Raw genomic sequence first — 19,301 nt, 5'->3', positions numbered from 1 at the left:
ACGCCCTACCAAGGGATCTAAGAGAGGGGGAGTTCACCCTGGAGACCTTCAAGAGACAGCTAGACGTGTTCCTGAGCACAATCCCAGATCGACCTCCCCTGCAACACTACCAGCGGCGAGAAGCAAGCAACAGCATCGTGCATCAGGTGGTCCAAATGAGGGCGGATGAACGATAATCGGAGGCGGCGATCCATCGTGGCCTGGGACTGCTACGTCCGAAACAAGTACCAAGATTACCAAGAAGCGTTCCACAAAATTCGCGTCGTTGAAATAACGTTGAATATTAGTTTAGAATAAAAATGAATGAACGTCAAATTGAAACGTCGTAAATTTCGACGTTGTTTCAGCGTTGAAATCGAGTTGATATCTGACGTCGAAATTGAGAATATTTTTATGCGATTTTAACGTCAAAATTTAAAGCGATTTCAACGTTGAAATGTACGTCGTTCAAAAAATGACGTTGATTCACGTTCAGTTCTAAACTATTATTCAATGTTATTTTAACGACGCGAATTTTTTTGATTTAACGTTGATTCAACATGTTATTGCAGGTTATGGTACTTGTCGTCAGGCCTAGCCAGTCATGTATGTAACTGCACTTTGTCTCAGGTGTCCTTGCGAGGCTGACTAAGCTATTATAGGCTGCAGTACGCTATTCTCAGGTATAAGTGCATTTGGGATAGCTGTCTTTAATTAGTGTCTAAATGCATTATTTTATTGTCTATTGTGGTATTATCTTCCTGTCTTGTTCATTTCAATGTGTATTTAATGTATCATTTGTTTATGCCAGCAGGTCCGTGTGAAGTCCCACTCATCACTGTAGTTCATTAGTTTTGTTACGTTTACTATTCCCAGTTGCTGGGGTATTTATGAATGAATTTGAAGACTTTTTGATCTATTAACTTTACCCTACATCATTACAGGGACCAACGTCAGAGGTTTTGCCGGATACTAAGCAACAGCCCGACGATGTGGACAGAATCAAGTAAGTAGCAGGATTATTATCCTATGGTAACAAAATACTTTTTTTAAAAGAACATTTCCTCACTATTATTCATCTGTTCTTTTTATGTTCAGAACATTTCAGTCCTGAGACAGTATTGGCACATGCCCATCACAATAATATGGTTCTCACTATTTACCAAGTCTGCTTTCTATCATTCAAAGCTGAGATTTGATTATGGACATTCTGATGCAAAAATAAAATACCTCATAAAAAAGTTCATTATTCTTCTTTAGAACTATCCAAAAGATCAATATTTCTAATGGGATTTGCATTTTCTGAGTAAATAAAATTAAATGAGGCTTCACTTCAGATTTGGTCGCACCAAAGAGGTGGAGGGCCGCCCAGTCAACATCAGCACCCTAACGCTGGCAGACGACGAGTTCTACAACATGAACCACAAGCGCAGGGGCGACTGCATCATCTTTTCTCATGACAAATACGATAGTAAGATGCCGGTAAGTCAAAATTTTTATTCTATTTCACTGAACCGCAAAATGATGCGACTACTGAACCGCAAATATATGCGACTACGGAGGCAATGCGACTAGGTAATCTATGCTTGTTAATAAATTACGCTTGTCCGAAAGTTTCTCGATATTAATTAAATTTGATAATTAACACTTTATTACGGGATTGCAAGTAATATACACATCAGTTTGTGATGATATTTTTTGCCGTATCCACACTGGTAACGTGAAAAGAAACATGCCGCCGAAGATTATTATAATAATATGTCGTGTACAACATTTGAAAGCATTGATAATAAATAACTTTCCACAATTAGTTTGTGCTAAATTTGTATGACACGACTTCATTATCTTCTCAATCTTCATTATCTTCCAAATTGTAGCTTGGACAGCGCGAGAACTCATCCGCCGATGCCAAGCTGTGCCAGAAGACTTTCCAAGAACTCGGTTTTGAGGTACAAATTCACAAGAACCAGAAGAAAAAAGATCTTCTCGATATCCTACAGAAAGGTCAGGGGACGAGATCGAACTTGAAAACGTACATCTATTTCGCAGTTTTTCAGTATATTTTTCCAAAATCCAGCAGGCACCTTATAAAGGCGTTGTCATAAACAAAAATGTTGATCAGAAAATTTCTGTTTTGGGGAGCTAGCAGAAAGCTGAATCATGCCGTGTTTTGAGAATTGCAACTTCAACTTTCCACAACACAGGGTTTTTCATTTCAATTATTGTCGCCTTTTTAAAAAGTATTTAATATTAATTAAAGTACTATGGTTTGCCAAGGTTGGGAATCGACAATTAATTTCAAAGACAGATTTTTTATTATCACGGTAATCGACTTTTGCAGAGAGCGAGCGCGACCACAGCGACTGCGATGCGTTGGTCATCGTCTTCATGAGCCACGGCGGAAACGATGAGGGCTTGGAATATTTGTGCGCCTACGACGACAAGTTCCGCACCACCAAGTTGTGGGAGCCGTTCACGGGGGACAAGTGCCCCACGCTGGCGGGGAAACCAAAGCTTTTCTTCATACAGGTAGTAGAAACGCTTAAAAAAGTGTTTTTTCCTGCATACATTTTGGTATCATATCACTTCCGTTCCTACCGTCTTTGAAATTTGAATTATTTTGAGAAGAAAATAACGTTAATCTCAACTGCCCTTAAGATTTATCCAGTAGTTGTCACCTTTCTATGCCGAGACCGGTATTCAAATTCCAAAATTAAATTTTAGCTTTTTATATTATTTTCCTCTGAAAACAAGAATATATATTAATTTCTTGATGATAAATTGCGAAATATTCTTGCCCGCAGGCTTGTCGCGGCGACAAGATAGACAAGGGCGTCGGGCTTCGCGTGACCACCGACAGCATCGCGTTCACGGCGGAAGAATACGTAGTGCCTGCGCACGCCGACCTCCTCGTCATGTGGGGGTCCTTCGAAGGCAAGGATAAAAAACGCTGGGTCCTTCAAAGGTCAGGATAAAATAAACTAGGTCCTTCGAAGGTCAGGATAAAATACACTGGGTCCTTCGAATGTCAGGATAAAATACACTGGGTCCTTCGAAGGTCAGGATAAAATACACTGGGTCCTTCGAAGGTCAGGATAAAATACACTGGGTCATTTAAATTAAGGTCAGGATAAAATACACTGGGTCCTTCGAATGTCAGGATAAAATACACTGGGTCCTTCGAAGGTCAGGATAAAATACACTGGGTCCTTCGAAGGTCAGGATAAAATACACTGGGTCATTTAAATTAAAGATAAAACACACTGGGTCCTTTGATGAACAGGATAAAATACGCGGATCCTTCGAAGGTACGGATAAAATACACTTGGTCCTTTGATTTACAGGATAAAAAACACTGGGTCTTTTGATGGACAGGATAAAAAACACTGGGTCCTTCGATGGTCAGAATAAAAAGCGAAGGTGAGGATAAAATGCAAGGAGTCTCTCGCTCGAAGTTGAGGATCAAATGCTCTGGATCCTTCGAAAGTGACGATAGAATTACCCGAAACCCGACGATGTTTGCCCGAAACAAAGGCGACCAACACAAATACTGCACCAGTTTTAAGCTGATCGAGAGTTGTTGGGGTGCCCAAACCCAACTAGCCTACATAATCGCATAGGTTTAAGTCACTGATAACTCACAATTAAAACACTTTATTCCACCACTCATAAAACGAACACAAAAAATAATCAAAAAATAATAATATTAGTACGTTCACTTCATAGCTTCAATACTGGTGCTTTGCTCTTGAGGCTAAATTTGACTTTAGGCTAAATTTCCATTTTAGGCTTTCCTATAAAAGAAACAAATAGAATAGATAAATAATAGTAAGCTAAACATTAAACGTATTCCTATATATATAACCTAAATATAGACACAATTTGTCCACATCGAATTTAATCACATATATATCTACATATTCACATCCTAACGTTGCACCCCCACCTTCGCTCCGGCATTCTACGCAACAATAATCAACGAACCTTAGCACTCCGCAAATTTCTTCCGGCGAACTCTAAACTAAAGTTACAAACAAAATTCAGAATAATATACCATTTTGGAACAAATATTAAGCCCCAGCAGCCGTAGATTGCAGCCGACAGGTTATAAGTTGCAAAAGAAAACGAGCATCTTTTCATTTGGAGGCAACCTAACTGTCAAAATTCAGTTTAATAATCACTCCTCGACTTCTGTAGCATATGTAAATTCCTTATTCCACTGAGGAATTGAGTGTATAGAAGGAACGCCTTCCACCCTCAATATGACCCTGAGAACTGGATCTTATTGAGAACTTAGAACTGGAGTTGATGGATCATCTCAAAAGATGAGTTATGAAAACAGTGTTCGTGTTGGCCATGAACTTTTACGATTAAATCCAAATTTGATGAAATTTCAGTCCGAAAATTAATGTTTATGGATGAAATTTCTATTGAGCAGGTTTGTTTTCGTTCCGCTCGTCCAGAGGAGGCATAAACGGCAGCGTCTTCCTCCACCACCTGAGCCTCGCCCTGAAGGAGGAGGGCACCTCGACTCCCCTCATGGACATCCTCATCAAGGTTAGTCATTCAAATATTGAGACGAAACTGTGCTTAGCATTCATAAGAAATTTCAGTGGGCAAAAACTGGGTCAGAATGACACACACAAGGGCAAGAAGTGCATCGAAAATTGGGAAAAGTCTCACATTTTTCTGCGCGTGTATCAATAAGAGGACACAACACACGTCTTATACTTCACTGTGTTAACAATGGAGATGAAATTTATTTCGGCAAAGTCAAGAATGTGGTCACTGAACTCGTACAACCGAGAAAATTTTTGCAATCAATCTGAATTTAAGATTATCAAGCTAGAGCTAAGTGACGCAACATGAAATATCGAGCAGCATTGAGTAGTCAGAGAAAAGTTTCAGGAACAGTATCTGATAGTCTCGTGTAGTGAATGACAAAAAAAATTCCGTTTTATGTTATTCAATAAAGAATTCAACCGTATATGAAAAACTAATTGGAGTAAGTTCGAAAATTTGTGTGCTTTGATGTACTAACCAGCATTCTTAACTTATTATGTCGCGGTTATGAACCAGCTTCTTCATTTTATTCATGCTTGGCAGTCTAGTCTCAAATAAAGAATTTTTTGTGTATCCAAATACTTCTTGAATTCATCATTCGTTTTCTACAGGTGATACGGCGAGTTGCGCTCGACTTCGAATCGAAGGTTGGGGCAGGCCACGCCCTGGACTGCAACAAGCAGGTGCCCCACATCTCCTGCACGCTCACCAGGAAGCTGCTATTCACTAAACCAAGCAAGCTGCAATCATAAGAGCTTCTCAACCCTGAAGTCTCAGCTGGATTATGTTTTAACTAGTGCCAAGCTGGTTTCTAATAATGTGTATAGCATCAAATTAGATCCTTGTGGGCAGCATACAGGGTCCGCCATATTTATGGCAACGCATGTTTTTTGTCATTTCTCAATGAAACAAAGAGGTGCATTGTTTTTTTATTGGATGAGCTAGTAGCCAAAAATTACCTAAACAATTCTCAGACATATGTATTTATTCAATATGACCACCCTTATTTTTAATGACGGCACCCAATCTACGCGGGAAAGCTTCACAGGAGACACGAAGCATTTCTTGAGGGATCAAGTCCCATTCTCGTGTCAATTTAGACTTCAAACTATCCAAAGAAGCATGAGGTGTTCTGCAGGCATTGCTCTCTAAAATATCCCACACAGAGAAATCGAGAGGATTCAAATCAGGGCTTCTTGACGGCCAATCAATTTTGCTAATGAACGCTGGGATGTGACCCTGAATCCAGTTTTGGGTCATGTTTGAGCCATGTGATGGGGCAGAGCCTTGTTGAAAACTCCATAGTGAGCTGTTGAAGTGTTTACGGGCCCAATGTAACGACACAGCTTCCCAAATGTCCGAAATGTATCGCTGACTGTTCAATTTCACTTCTGAGGGGACAAAAACGAGGGGGGACCTCTCAGTGGCGGTTACCGCGGCCCAAACCATCGCGGACATGGGATTTTAACGTCATGTTGCTGTTCTGGTTGCCACAGATCCATCCCGATTCCAAACTCTGTCATTTTGACGGTTAACGCTTAGTTAAATGTCAAATTTTTTCTCGTCACTGAACACCAAGTTGGGCAGCGTGCCATCCTCAATGAGATCCAAAATGTGCTGGCATCTTTCGAGCCTCATTCCGATTGTTACCAAGGGTTCTAGAAGTCGGTTTTCTTTACCCTAAAATGATACATGATAACTATTACCCTAAATTACAAAAATATTGATACAAAGTTATCATGAATAAATAATGAATGAGCGGATTTATTTTGCGATAAAAACTCAATAAGTAACCCGGTTACAAGGTCATCTTTGAGGACTCTATACGCATTGATGTCTGACTGATACGACTGATGTCTGACCAATTTTGCATGCTGAGCGACGAGGGTTTCTCCTCAACTTTTCCCTCGTATTTTTGACCAATTGTTTTGTTCGGACACTTCGTTTCCTTCATTGACCAGGCCGATTGCATGTTTCACCAGTTTGCTTTAATTGTTTTACCACCTTCCACAGAGTTTCACGACGAATTTTGAGCTTTTTTGCAATGACTGAATTACTCTCGCCCTTTTCAAGAAGGTTACAATTGCATTTCTATCTACTGCCATAAGTAATAGTAACTTTAGACGCCTTAGAATTCTGCAATATAAAATAGATAAATTTATAGATGATATTAATCTGCATTATAAAAGAAAAGTCTCATAGAAACCAATTTACTTTTATATAGCAAACAGCCGTTGCCCTAAATATAGCGGACCCTGTAGTCTACCCGCTCTCAAGTCATAACGGTCAACTGCCGTTAATTTTTCGTTACACATAAAAATGAAGAAACAGAATGATCGTCGGAGTAAACTGTGAAGAACGCAATGTATAATACAATAATATTATTATTAATAAATAATATAATAATAAATAATATAAAAAATAGTACATTAAATTATTAAATTGAAATTATTTATTAAAATATATTTATTATAATTAATTAATGATTATATATTATTTATAAATAATATATTAATATGATAAATATATATTTATTATTATTAAAATTAATTGCGAAAAACCCAACCAGAAGCACGACTGAAAAATCTAGAAGCATGTAAGACAAATTTAGTACTTTTAACTGCTTCCACATCCAAATAATAATAATAATTTTAACATATAATATATATATATATATATACGTATAATAATAACGAATATATAACGGATTTCGTATATATTATGAATATTATCAATATTATTCTGAATACATATGCGTACTCAAATATCGTTTCTATCCAATGCTATAAAGTTCTTCTCGTTATAAGTTTGCACAGTTTTTCCGCGATTATTCACTTNAAGAAGAAGGGGGGGGTGAGGTGGTGAATAACTGGTTCTATAATAATAAACTGGCACGGTGAGTACAGAAGGAAGGGGATTGACAGGTACAGTACAAGTACGTGCCGGAGAAGCGGACTAGCGAGATGACGGCTAGGCAGTACGGCGGGCGGTGCACAGACCGGGCTGTATATAGTCCTTGACAGGGATGACGTCACTGGGCGTGACTCTGCTATGTGGGGTACAGAGCAAGCTAAGCTGATGACGTATGATAACCAAGGTGATGGTCCTTGGGATGATAGATCATCCGACACTTTTATTATTGTGGTTTTCAAATATTTTCTATTAAGGGCTTTGCCGAGTTGGGTGCAGTAGGGACTTGGGAAGAGTCGACCCGGGCGAATGGTGACAACAGTCATTTTAGTGACAATTTGTCGGTGACGATTTACACTGCTCACAAGGAAGTTTTTGTGAGAGGTAAGAAATGAGCAGATCCGAATATCATATTGTATTGGAATTTTATAACTGAAGCTTCTCTTTAAAACCTTGCTGATATTTTTGGTTAAACAGCTTCTGAGCCAGCTTCTTGAAATATAGATGGCTCGTCAACCCTAGAGTTCAACTCTGATAGTCTCTTTTACAGTTAACCAGTGAACTAACTAACTTAACTTGGTTGATATGTTTTCTTGACATCAATTTTATAGGCCAAAACTTCAGCACATTATTGCACAACTGGAAATTTGAATCTCATCACCATTGTTAGCCCATCACCAATTTTTAAATATTTTTACCTTGATGCTTAAAATTCTGAGATCAGGTTGGAATAAAAATCACAGGTTATGTCACAACTATGGAAACTTGGCAGACCTGAAGCAAAATTGGTCCACTCATCAACAAGTGAAGCATTCAGTATTGTTACCCTATTATTCCAGTCATAAATAATAACGCGCATAATTATTAATATGTTCTCTTAAGCAAGTTTTGTTTAAGACCAGAGAACTAGTTTTATTTATTAGCTTCTTGTTAGTTTTTTCAATATGTCGTACTAAATTCTTCGTAGGTGTTGGAAGATAGAAAATTAAATTATGTACGAAATCAAGTAAATTGGATACCATTCAAATAATGCTAAAATTTCGTTAATGTGACACTACCTACAGGAAGATTTTACAAGCGCAAAAAACTACTCGGAAAACAATCTCAAAGTTCTAACGAAGCCGGTGGTTTGAAGGTTGATAGCTGGAGTCCTCTCCTTAATGATGAGGGCCTCAGCTATAGTCAGTCGTATAGGATCGGGGCACCGCATAACGATACTGGTGCATTCCTCCAATATCGGGCGAGTGATGGTCTCGTTGTGGGCCTCCTTCAAGTGATTCCTTGGTCCTCCGGACTGAAGGTGGCAGGTGAGACGTCGGCTTAGAGTCTGTCTCTTATACACATCTNCAAATGACAATTCAGTCCGAGGTTCAAAAGTTCAGCTTGTTTGTCGTCCAGAGTTTGGGAGGAGAGGTTAATGTAACCTTCAGTGCATTGTGGTAAGCAGATATCTCCTCTGTACAGGCGATTAAGTTTGCGCAGGGTCCGAAGTTTGACGCAGTTATCATGGGCGTCGCGGAGTCTGCTCAATTCGTCCAGGATCTTGATATGTAGTTGCTCGTTGGGGATGCTCCGAGAGAGTTTCCTATAATTTTCGGCGATTTCAAATTTAGTATTTTCAAGTTCATTATTAGTTACTTCGATTTGTCTCCGAATTAGGTCATTCCTGTATCTTACAGTGATCATTTCTTCTCTTGCTGCCGGGTCATGAGTGCGAATATTAGTGTAGGCTGGCAGAATTTCTTCTCTTAAGTAAGTTTTGTTAAAGACCAGAGCATTAGTTTTATTTATTAGCTTCTTGTTAGTTTTTTTCAATAAGTCGTACTAAATTCTTCGTAGGTGTTGGAAGATTGAAAATTAAATTACCGATTGACATTTTTAATATTGAACGAAAATATTTAATATTTATTATATTTTTTTATTGCGATATTTTTCGCAATATTTATTGAACGAAAATATTGCGAAATTGAAAATAGAGTTTTGTCAGATGGACAGATCAAGCCTGAACTGTACTGCAGATAAGTCGACATCTTCATCGTTGTTCGTGATGAAGAACATCTCAAAAAACTGCGTATAGCCTTCGAAATGAATTCAGTCTTGAAGTTTACTTATGAGCTCGGACAAAATCGCACCTTGCCTTTTTTGGATGTATTCGTGGAAGTTAAAGATAATTCAGTTGTCACAAAAGTATATCGGAAACCAACAGATATCGGAAGGGTCCTGAACGCTGCCAGCGAATGCCCGGAACGCTACAAAAAGAGCACAATACGNTTTATGTCTGTCTTTGAATTTTGACTTTTAAAGTGATTTTATTCATTTTTAGTTTAGTCGAACTGATGATGGAGCTGGACTCCGAAACGTTTTCAATATCGATATGGTGAATTTTCTTGGCGTTTTCTTTGCTTTTAAATTCCTTGTGAACTTGCGATATAAGCAGACTAATGATATAAGTAAGAGTAGAATTATCCAGGTATTGGCAATGGGATAATTATGAGGATAAGATGCAAATTGAGTGATAATTGAAGTCTTTTCAAATGGAATTTATGCAAACAAAATCCATCATGCAAGTTGTGTTAGTTTTTAAAAATTCTGTTTAGTTCTTCACTGCACAAGTATATCTGTAAAAGACTGTAATAATATTTGCTTTGTATATTTATCACTGTTTCGCAAATAAATATTAATTTCATTTTTTTGAGCTAACCAATCAAATCAGCAACACATTGGCACGATTTTATTGATCTGAGTTAGCCCCAGCTCGCCAGTTTCTCAACTACCTCGTTTGAGGACATTTCATTTCTTGCATAAAAACCTGCATTTGATGCATCTCCTCACATGTCTGCATTGTCAATTTATGCCGTTACACTTTATAGTATCATTACTAGCCACAGAATCATTACAGTTACTGTTATTTACCCTCTTTTCAATTTCAAAAAGAACTAAATTATAAGAAATTTACTTGTCAATTAGGCAAATAATTTTTAAATTTTCCACAAAATTTCATCAAGTAATGACTTGTTGGAAATACACCTACAATAATGGAAAATAAATACACCTAGGCTCGAATTAAGAAGCACCCAGCAGTATTTCTGCCTGTGTGTCCAGACATGAGAAGTGCTGAAAACCATCCAAAAGTCTGGAAGAGTCTTTTTAAACAATTAAGTGAGTATTGGTTACTTTGTACAATTTAAGTTTTTATATTATTTCATGCAATGCTCTATCCATAGAATATGCCTTTAATTGAAAACTTAAGTGTATTGCATTTTGATTGTATTTTCTAGCAATGCTTCTAAATTAAACCTCTCTAACAGTATAGTTAGTTTTATAATTTCTCAATTCAATTACAAATTTTGTACGTTAGCATTAGAGTTAACATAATTCTTTGTACCACAATAATTATTTACCAGCTGAGTCACCTGCAGAGCCAGTCATGGGATTGGAGACTGAAGATCTCCTACAAGAAGTATTGCAGCACTACACTTTTCTGCATCATCATGGCCATCATACTCTGACTTGTGACTGGATTCCTTAGAAGTGACGTTGAAGGAGCTGACTTTCCATGTGAGCTTTCCATGAAAGAGGCCATACGACTTATGCTCTTTTTGTCTTGGACGAGCTGCCTTAATTTTAATTTAAAGTTTAAGGAATTTTTCGACGTTTATATTTTGCACATTGTAGAAAAATGTCAATAATTTATCTACGCTGTTTACTAAAAATTTGATGAGCTCTGAGAAAAAATATGCAAGTGAACTGTCGACTTGCTTCTGCTTCAATATTTGGATAATCGTGCGCGTTGATGATTAAAACAGATGTTGATTGTATTAATTACACATCTTCCCTCTTCAGGACCGTCATTAGTGCACGCAGAGCAGCGCTGTCGTTTCATCAGCAGACGGGAGAGGCCGTGCCTCGTGTGCGGACTGGTGAGTGGTGACGATTATCGCTTCCTACTATGCCTCAGACAACGAATAACCGAATGCAGTCTGCGCAGCTGGGGTTTCTGAAGAAGTTTTAAATTCCCTCTGTATATTGGGGGCCGCCAGTTTCCGCTTCATTAGCGTATTTAATGTATTTTTAAGGCCACTTTCAGGCAGTTAAAACTTTAATAATTTGGGCATAATCGTGAATTTGAACAATATAGGCATTTAATATATTTAAATATTGATAAAACTAATCAAGTGGTTGATTTCACTGCTAATTGTGGCAATAGCTCTCACAAATGTGCTCATCCAATCTACTGTTCATGATACATTGATCATACTAAGGCCTCAGGCCCTCCATTCATTGACTTGAAGTTCATTGTTGGCCTTTTTCCAGGTGGAGGCTCCATCAATTTTTATAAATACTATTATTTTGGACTAACTTAAATACTTTTTGCACGTGCTCTGTGAGCCTACATCCTTCGCCCGCAGGAGTGAATCCAATAGTACTTTGACCACGAGGAGAGGTGTCGACTGGAGAATGTCTGCTTTTTGGCCCGACCGCTGAACCTACAGAAGCAAAGTGGCACGCAGCCAGGCTACCCCCACGGCGAAGATGCAGCTGAGTTCCTGGCGAGCGCATTTCAAACCCACGCTCATTCTTTCCAGATTGTCTCTGCCCCTCCTGTGGGGAAACTCTTGAAGGTGACCCGGTTGTCCTGCTTTGGTCAATTATTGGTAGGTGGCTGCCTGTCACCATGCAGGCTCCAATGTGGAGGCTTGACGGACCCTTCGCAGGGCCATCACTTCTATCACCGCAGGGCCGGGGAACCGTCGAGAAGAACAATATCCAGGCAGCCTCACCTCCCTAGGGTCCTGACCGCCTCATCTCCCCAGAATCCTGGCCGCCTCACCTCTCCAGGGCACCCTCTAGAAAGCAATGCTCCCGCGCCCCTACAACTCCGAGCTGGATCAGCAACGTTCATGCTTTTGTAGGCACCTTGGGTCCTTTACATTCAGAGTGGGGCCCTCTGCAAGCGCGGCTTTTCTCGAGTGTGGGGGAACCATTCCTCTCCGTTGAGTACCTTTTCGACTGCCTGTCCTTACAACGGACTTTCCCGTCTCCTTCCTGTGGGTGCCATCTCCAGGCTGCAGTCTTCCTGACCTCTCTCATCACGAGGAGAAAGTTGGAACCCGAGGTAAATGTCGAAAATAGTATAGTTTTAAGGTCCTCGTTAAAAATGTAACATTAAAATTTCGTAGATTTCCTTAATAGTCTGAAGCTAAAACTAGTAATAAAAATTTTTATCCCCGGCGTGCTATGTCCAAAATAGGGTAGTTTTAAGATAATATGCGAGACATATGTTCAAGAATTTTTTCGTATCTCAAAACCCCCCCTAGCCTTAAAACTATAATTTTCGGGTTTATATTCGTAGCAAAAATTAAGCATTAAATTTCTGTAAACTGGCTGGCACCGCTCCTAGCGATTTTGGGTTATTGCGGGCTCGCGGTTTCGGGATTCCCTTTAGAATGTTCCAAACTGCAACACATAGTCGCATACGGCTAATTGCCACGAGTCTTGTCTAGTAGCCCATCCAGATACCATCTCTGCCGCGACGTCAGTTTTCGCGTTGCGTCTCTATCTTCGACGGCTATGATGGAAATGTGGCTACACACTTCTCGTCGTGTGAGGCCTGCCGTCATGACGGGCTAAGAACTCATCTCCTAGCATGGCCTCCCGAGCTCCGGTCGGAGCACCCGCGATCTCCCGCCACCTGCCCCAGCTTCAGCTTCTTATGAAACGTGAGTCCGCGGTACCACGAGGTCGTGGGAATGTGTGCCAGACTGTTTATGAAGCTGACTTAGCTTAACTCTTCCCCTTGCTTCAACTATAATAAAGGTGCTGCCGTGCAAGTGAGATATTTCTAAATTTTATTAAGTTATAACTTGAAATTAATTTATAGATAAATTCATGCTGGCGTGCAATTGATTCTTGATAAAGGGGCTGTGCCCTGAATGGATAATTAATTTATTTCTCTAATTGATAGTGATAGATTAATGATAATTAAGAGATAAATCTAAATATAATTGTTTCCTGTAGATTTAAGAGATATTAACAGCTTAATAATTTGTACATTCATTTTTTCTAAAGGCAGCACTGAACGAAATTGCATGAGGTCGTGGGCTGCGGTGCTGTCGCGACGTGTGGTTGGGTCCTAAGCCGGCTCAAGCTCACTCTCCCGGCCCAGTCAGGCTACTTCGGCTTGAACTTTCTCCTTAAACTCCATGAATAAAGGAAATAATTTTTGCAGTAATTAATAGTGTTTTATTGCCATCTCCGACCCCTATGCGCTAAGTTTTCGTTATGGCGACCTTCCCAGGGGGTTTGAGTGGCAGTTGGCTGATTTGGTGGTGGCTCTTGGCTGGGCTCGGGAGACATGCTGTGGACGTTTTTCGTGGCACAAAATTTATAACTGATCTTTAATACGCTGCTTATATCTTTGCTGCCATGTCTAAGTACGATTTTCTTGTTAAAACGCGCGGACATTTGAGGACTCAAATTACCAAAATAACTGATAAAGTACAAGCCGGCGTTGCTGATTCCTCCCGGGCTGAGAAATTATCCTGGCTGACTAGATTGGAGTCTTTTGACTCAGAAATTAAGAAGTACGACCGGGAGGTGAATGAGGAAGGCTGGAGTGTAAGTAAGGATGCAGATAAGCTGTCTTTAGATCTAGATACTTGTGATTCTAACAGTCAGAAAATTGCAGTTGCCATTTCTCTGTTGAAAGAATGTCTTTCTAATGAAGATCAAGCTTTGCATTCACCGGCTGCCCTCTTCACGCAACCGCCTACGAGTGTGAATAAATTAAAGTTACCAGAGATACCACTGCCTCATTTTAGCAATGCTCGGGATGAAAATTTAACTCATTTTCTTTGCAATTTTGATAGTAGTATTGACAAATATGAATTATTGTCTTACGAGAAATTTACTCATTTGAAGGAGCAGCTGAAAGGTGACCCGCTAGTCCTTGTAAATTCATTGTCAGGAACCGATCAATCGTACGAAAATGCTCGAGCTCTATTGGAAGAAGCATTCGCGCGCACGGTAACGCAGCGATTTGACGCCATTAAAAGATTGTCGCACTTGAAGCTTACTCAGGGTTCCAGCCCTGGAAATAATTTTTGCAGTAATTAATAGTGTTTTATTGCCATCTCCGACCCCTATGCGCTAAGTTTTCGTTAGCCGAAGCTCTGTGTTCGACATCGAAATTTGTAAACTAAATTCAATTTACGCATCTCTAATTGCATAACACTGAAGCTTAAATGTGGAAATGCCTATGCGAGAGCCATTGTGCGGCCGTTAATACCTTGGTCTTACGCATCTCTAATTGCATAACACTGAAGCTTAAATGTGGAAATGCCTATGCGAGAGCCATTGTGCGGCCGTTAATACCTTGGTCTTCTCTGTCTATTGTTGCATTGTATAAGTTTCTTCTGATATACTTTTGAAGTGCATTTTAGATCATTTATTAAGTTCTTAGCTACTTAAGTGCGTCTCACTTGAGCTCATTTGGGACGAGTTCTATTCAGTGGCCCGATGAAGATTATCTCATAGCGATACTCGTAGACCATTTTGTTTCTGATCTAGTCTTCAGAATTTTACAGAATTGATTTTCCCTGTAATTCACCGGGCAGAATTTCCATTTTGGACTTAAAACATAATTTTAATAGTAATAATAAAATCAGGAATAACATTATTCTGCCCATATTTATGTAAAATACGACCTATTTTCTACCATTAATCATGAGGCATCTATCAATTTACATCACGTTTATCCAGCACGGAAGGACATTGTCATAGGAAGACGCCATGAGATGATGTTCGTTATTATACAGTGTGATTTGATATTGATATACACAGCAATTGGCGCATTTTCATCCTCTGTTGATAACAACTTTCAGAAAGCTTCCAAAAAATGCGCAGCCAGCTCGCACAATAATCTTATGAGTAAAGACGTTGAACACGTTCAGGCAAGCTTTCGAAGTTACGCGATTTCGATGAAAATTTGATCAATTCTTGTCCTCTTTGAAAAATCATATCTATAAATATTCGAAAATATAACAGTTCGAAAACAGTCTACTTGGCGGTCTTGGCCTGAAGCAGCGGCTCACATTACCAAAAAGGGTACCCGCACATCGGAGGTGGGGGGAGAGGGGAGGGGTGTGAGGGATCAGCTCATCGGCCGAGCACCCTTTGCTCCGTGATGTGTTTGCCCAAGTCTATGCACAACCAAGTTGTGTACTATTACTATAATTTTTTCACTTTATTCATCACAAGGTAAATAAAATATGTTATTTAGTTGAAAGAATGGGTATCAAAGCCTAAATTACTTTTTTTTTGCATGATGAATTTTACAATAACCACGTCCTCGAACCGGAAAAATAAATTAAATAACATGGAAAAAAATTTGAAATTATCGGCACATCTTAATGGTTTATGTTTATTTGTTTTTTTTTAAGATCGCGCTGTAAACAGCAAAGAATTGGCTGGCAGTAGTCAAAGTTCATTGATGACATGTGCACTGTTGCGAGGGTAGCACTACATGTGCACTGTTGTGAGAGGGCACTACACAGAGTGTAGAGCAGCGCGACGCAGGCCTGGGCTCGCATGACATTCCTGTGGCACCACACCGGCTAGACGCAAGATAGTCAGCTATCACAAGTCTCGGGAGTGAACCCGAGTAAGCTCGCTCTAGAGTTCGGGCGGTTCTCAATATTACCTAAAGGAATTAAATTCAGACAGTTTATTTATAGAGTACAGTATTTGCATAACTTTATGCAGAATCTTTCTCACGACTCCACTTTGGTAAAAACTTCAACTTTAAATGTCTTAAATATCAGTTAACTGCATCTATATCAGTGTACTGCATGTATGTCGTTATGTCATTTCCTGCCACATCTATTTTCCAACCACAATTTTACCTGGAGAATTAAGTATTCCAGAGCACATCTGAATACAGTATAAACTATCTTAAACTAACTACAGTATCGCCAGTCCTTAGCATCCCATCACTTGTGCTAGACGTTGCATCTGTGCTTCGCGACTTCGTGTGGTGACGTTCTCGTCCAGTGTGGCCCTGCTTGAAGTTACTATTGACTTTGGTTTGCTTCTTCATCTCCACTAGCCTCATCCTCCCGTCATACTCCTGCCTTGGGCGTGAGACGTGAACCGCTGGCCGTGCCCGTTCTTCGGTGCAACACATGGACTCCAGACGACAGCATATGATGGGTGGCATGATGACTATTGGTGCATTGTTCTCCATGCCTTTTCAAACGCTGTGTAACTTGCTTTGCAAAATAGTCTTCTCGAGCTGTCAATTACTATAAATAAACATGATCACAGTAGCCTTCATTTAATTAATTCTCCAGTGCAATTATCCCATAATGTGGAGATCGTGAGAAATATATCTGAGATCATTTGTTGAATGTTACATTAAGCAACTCTAAGCACGGAACATTGTAAGCCTAACCGCTAATTTACTTTGTCTCCTGCTTAATAATGTCGTATATTTAGGTGCTGTGATCTCTTGAGACTTTGCCTGGGACTGCGGCGGGAGCACTGGCCCACTAGGTGCTGTGATCTCTTGAGACTTTGCCTGGGACTGCTGCGGGAGCACTGGCCCACTGCTTACCTTTCAGCGGCAGGGGTCCCCGCCACAGCTACCGGATTCGGGAAGGATACCGAGCTATGACGTTCGTAATACATTTTTGATGCGACGCATGTCGCATAATTCATCGCTCAATAAACTGTAATTCTATTGATCCAATCCTCAATCCCTGATAAGTTTTCGAGATGACACATTTTCCAATAGTAAATAAATCAAGGTTATCCATAATGGATAAAAATTACTTAATATACGTATTCATAATGGACAATACTGATGATACATAAATATGCTAGAATACAACTTAATCTTTAGCATAAATTATTCAATTCATTCATAATGAATGGGAATGTTGCCCGTTTTACAATGTCCACATTATTTATGTTGTCCACATTATTTGCATATGCAGTGCCTCTTATGTCTCTTAGCTGGCCGATGTTGTTGATTGTTGTATTGCACTTCATCACGGATCGAAGTAGAAGGGTGCAATATAGACCCTGATTATTTTGTACCGGGTCTCCTGCAGTATTGCTTTTCCTAACCGATTTTTTCGAAACTTCATTGCAATAGCCTTTTTTCAAGAAATTTTTGAGAAGCTCAATTAAAACAAGATAGCACATATAATATGTTGGCCTGGCACCAATTCTATCTTGCTTATGGGACCAATTCATGACCCAGGTAATAGGTATCTTTTTATATTAGATCCACCGATTGGCTTCACTTGCAGAAAAATATGATCTGATTTATCTGCTGCCCAAAGTTCATACCTAAATCTCTCAGGCTAGCCACGTATATGTCGTGGCATACGGTGGCCATGTCGACCATATAGTTGACTTTTTTCAGTCTTTCATTGTTTGTACATATGTTGATATTTGTGCTACAATGAACATTTTTGGTAGGCGAGCGAAATTGCCAGTGGCTGCGCGTCATCTGAGCTATCTGAATCTCAGTCTGTTTCGTCTGTTGCTGTTTCTGTGAAAAGTTCAATAGCAAATATTTGATCTTCATGTTATTCTTCTCTCGAAATCTAAATTATTCCAAGTGATGATCTGCCAAAAATACAATTAGAAAAAAAGTGACTTGGGTTATTCCTAATATTACAATTTTCGCTTTATATACACCAAACAGCTCTAAAGATAGTAGTTCACAAATAAATAACAGAAAAACTGTAAATTTAAGATCTAAATAATTTCTAAATTCAAACAATTTTTTTAAATACAATTCGTAACTATACAACAAAGTAACCAACTGGGAAAATGAGATGACCGGAATGCTTGCACTACTGCCGAGCTGTTCCATTTGGAACCATGCAGGCAAAATATTTCATGATATAAATGACTTTAGAAACATTATTTCGCATAATACCATATACAGCATTAAAAGTACACTCTTTATCGATAAAATTATGCATCTGACTCATAAATAATATATTTTTAGAACTAATTACTCATCTTTCTCGGCTATGATATCAAGCTGTCCTGTCTGAGAACAGGTTCTAATAATCTCTGAATGATAACTAAACAGGGAGTAGTCGGCACAGCAGAACCAAACGTTGCCACATGTACAAGATGTGTATCAAACCTACGTATCCACTTGTATATTCATTTGATCATTCAATTTTATTATGAATCCGTTATTCTCCGCTGCATCCAAATGGAACCGCTCGGCAGTAAGGGGTTAACATGATTATGAAAATAGAGACATGATTTGTGGCGATAAGGTCATGGGAACCCCCGGTTTCAACGTGGCAGTAGGAAACTAAACACAGATACACTGAAAGTATTTGGTGCGGCTGGCCAGCTTCTGAAATATGAGTATTTGGGATTAAAATCGATTGTCTGCCTGACCACATCCTTGCATTTTTAATAATCGTAAATATCTTTTGTGTAGGTACTGCATTAGTTTTTCTCGTGGTCATAAATTTGAGTTCGAATTTCGTTACCGTAATGCTTTGTATATTACTGGTGATCTTAGTGTATCAATGATAAATATTCATGTGTGCGCAGTTATTAAATGTGAGTTTGTTTTATATTTCCAAGGTGGGGCCGGGAGCAAACACTTGCATTGCCAATATCGTCAACTTCTACTGGATGTCAATCATTCCTTTGCGCCTCAAATTTCACCATAGCGATTTAGCCCTCAATAAAATTTTTGGACCCGAGCATTCATCCTTTCAACCAAATTTTGACTCCTGAAAGTGCCAGAGGTAAACTACTCTGGTATCATTACATATGAATATGTTGAAGTTAACTAAAAAAATGCT

At 39.3% G+C, this 19,301-nt stretch overlaps 1 protein-coding gene across 1 annotated transcript in view; it reads left to right on the top strand.

The window, feature by feature from the left end:
* LOC108668313 (caspase-1) overlaps nucleotides 1-5,428 on the top strand; it is an 11,514-nt gene extending 6,086 nt beyond the window's left edge. Inside the window, exons 2-8 of the mRNA XM_018155501.2 lie at nucleotides 924-985; nucleotides 1,317-1,461; nucleotides 1,857-1,983; nucleotides 2,321-2,508; nucleotides 2,784-2,913; nucleotides 4,418-4,536; nucleotides 5,154-5,428. Of these exons, the coding sequence (XP_018010990.1) occupies nucleotides 924-985; nucleotides 1,317-1,461; nucleotides 1,857-1,983; nucleotides 2,321-2,508; nucleotides 2,784-2,913; nucleotides 4,418-4,536; nucleotides 5,154-5,294 (912 nt within the window). The 3' untranslated portion in view covers nucleotides 5,295-5,428. The remainder of the gene's footprint in view (nucleotides 1-923; nucleotides 986-1,316; nucleotides 1,462-1,856; nucleotides 1,984-2,320; nucleotides 2,509-2,783; nucleotides 2,914-4,417; nucleotides 4,537-5,153) is intronic.
* The last annotated feature ends 13,873 nt before the right edge of the window (nucleotides 5,429-19,301 follow it).

This window comes from Hyalella azteca, unplaced genomic scaffold (genome assembly GCF_000764305.2).
Source record: "Hyalella azteca isolate HAZT.00-mixed unplaced genomic scaffold, Hazt_2.0.2 contig2822, whole genome shotgun sequence".
Classification (NCBI taxonomy): Eukaryota; Metazoa; Arthropoda; class Malacostraca; order Amphipoda; family Hyalellidae; genus Hyalella; species Hyalella azteca.
The sequence above is the reverse complement of the archived record's forward strand: the minus strand, read 5'-3'. Positions and strand labels throughout refer to the sequence as shown.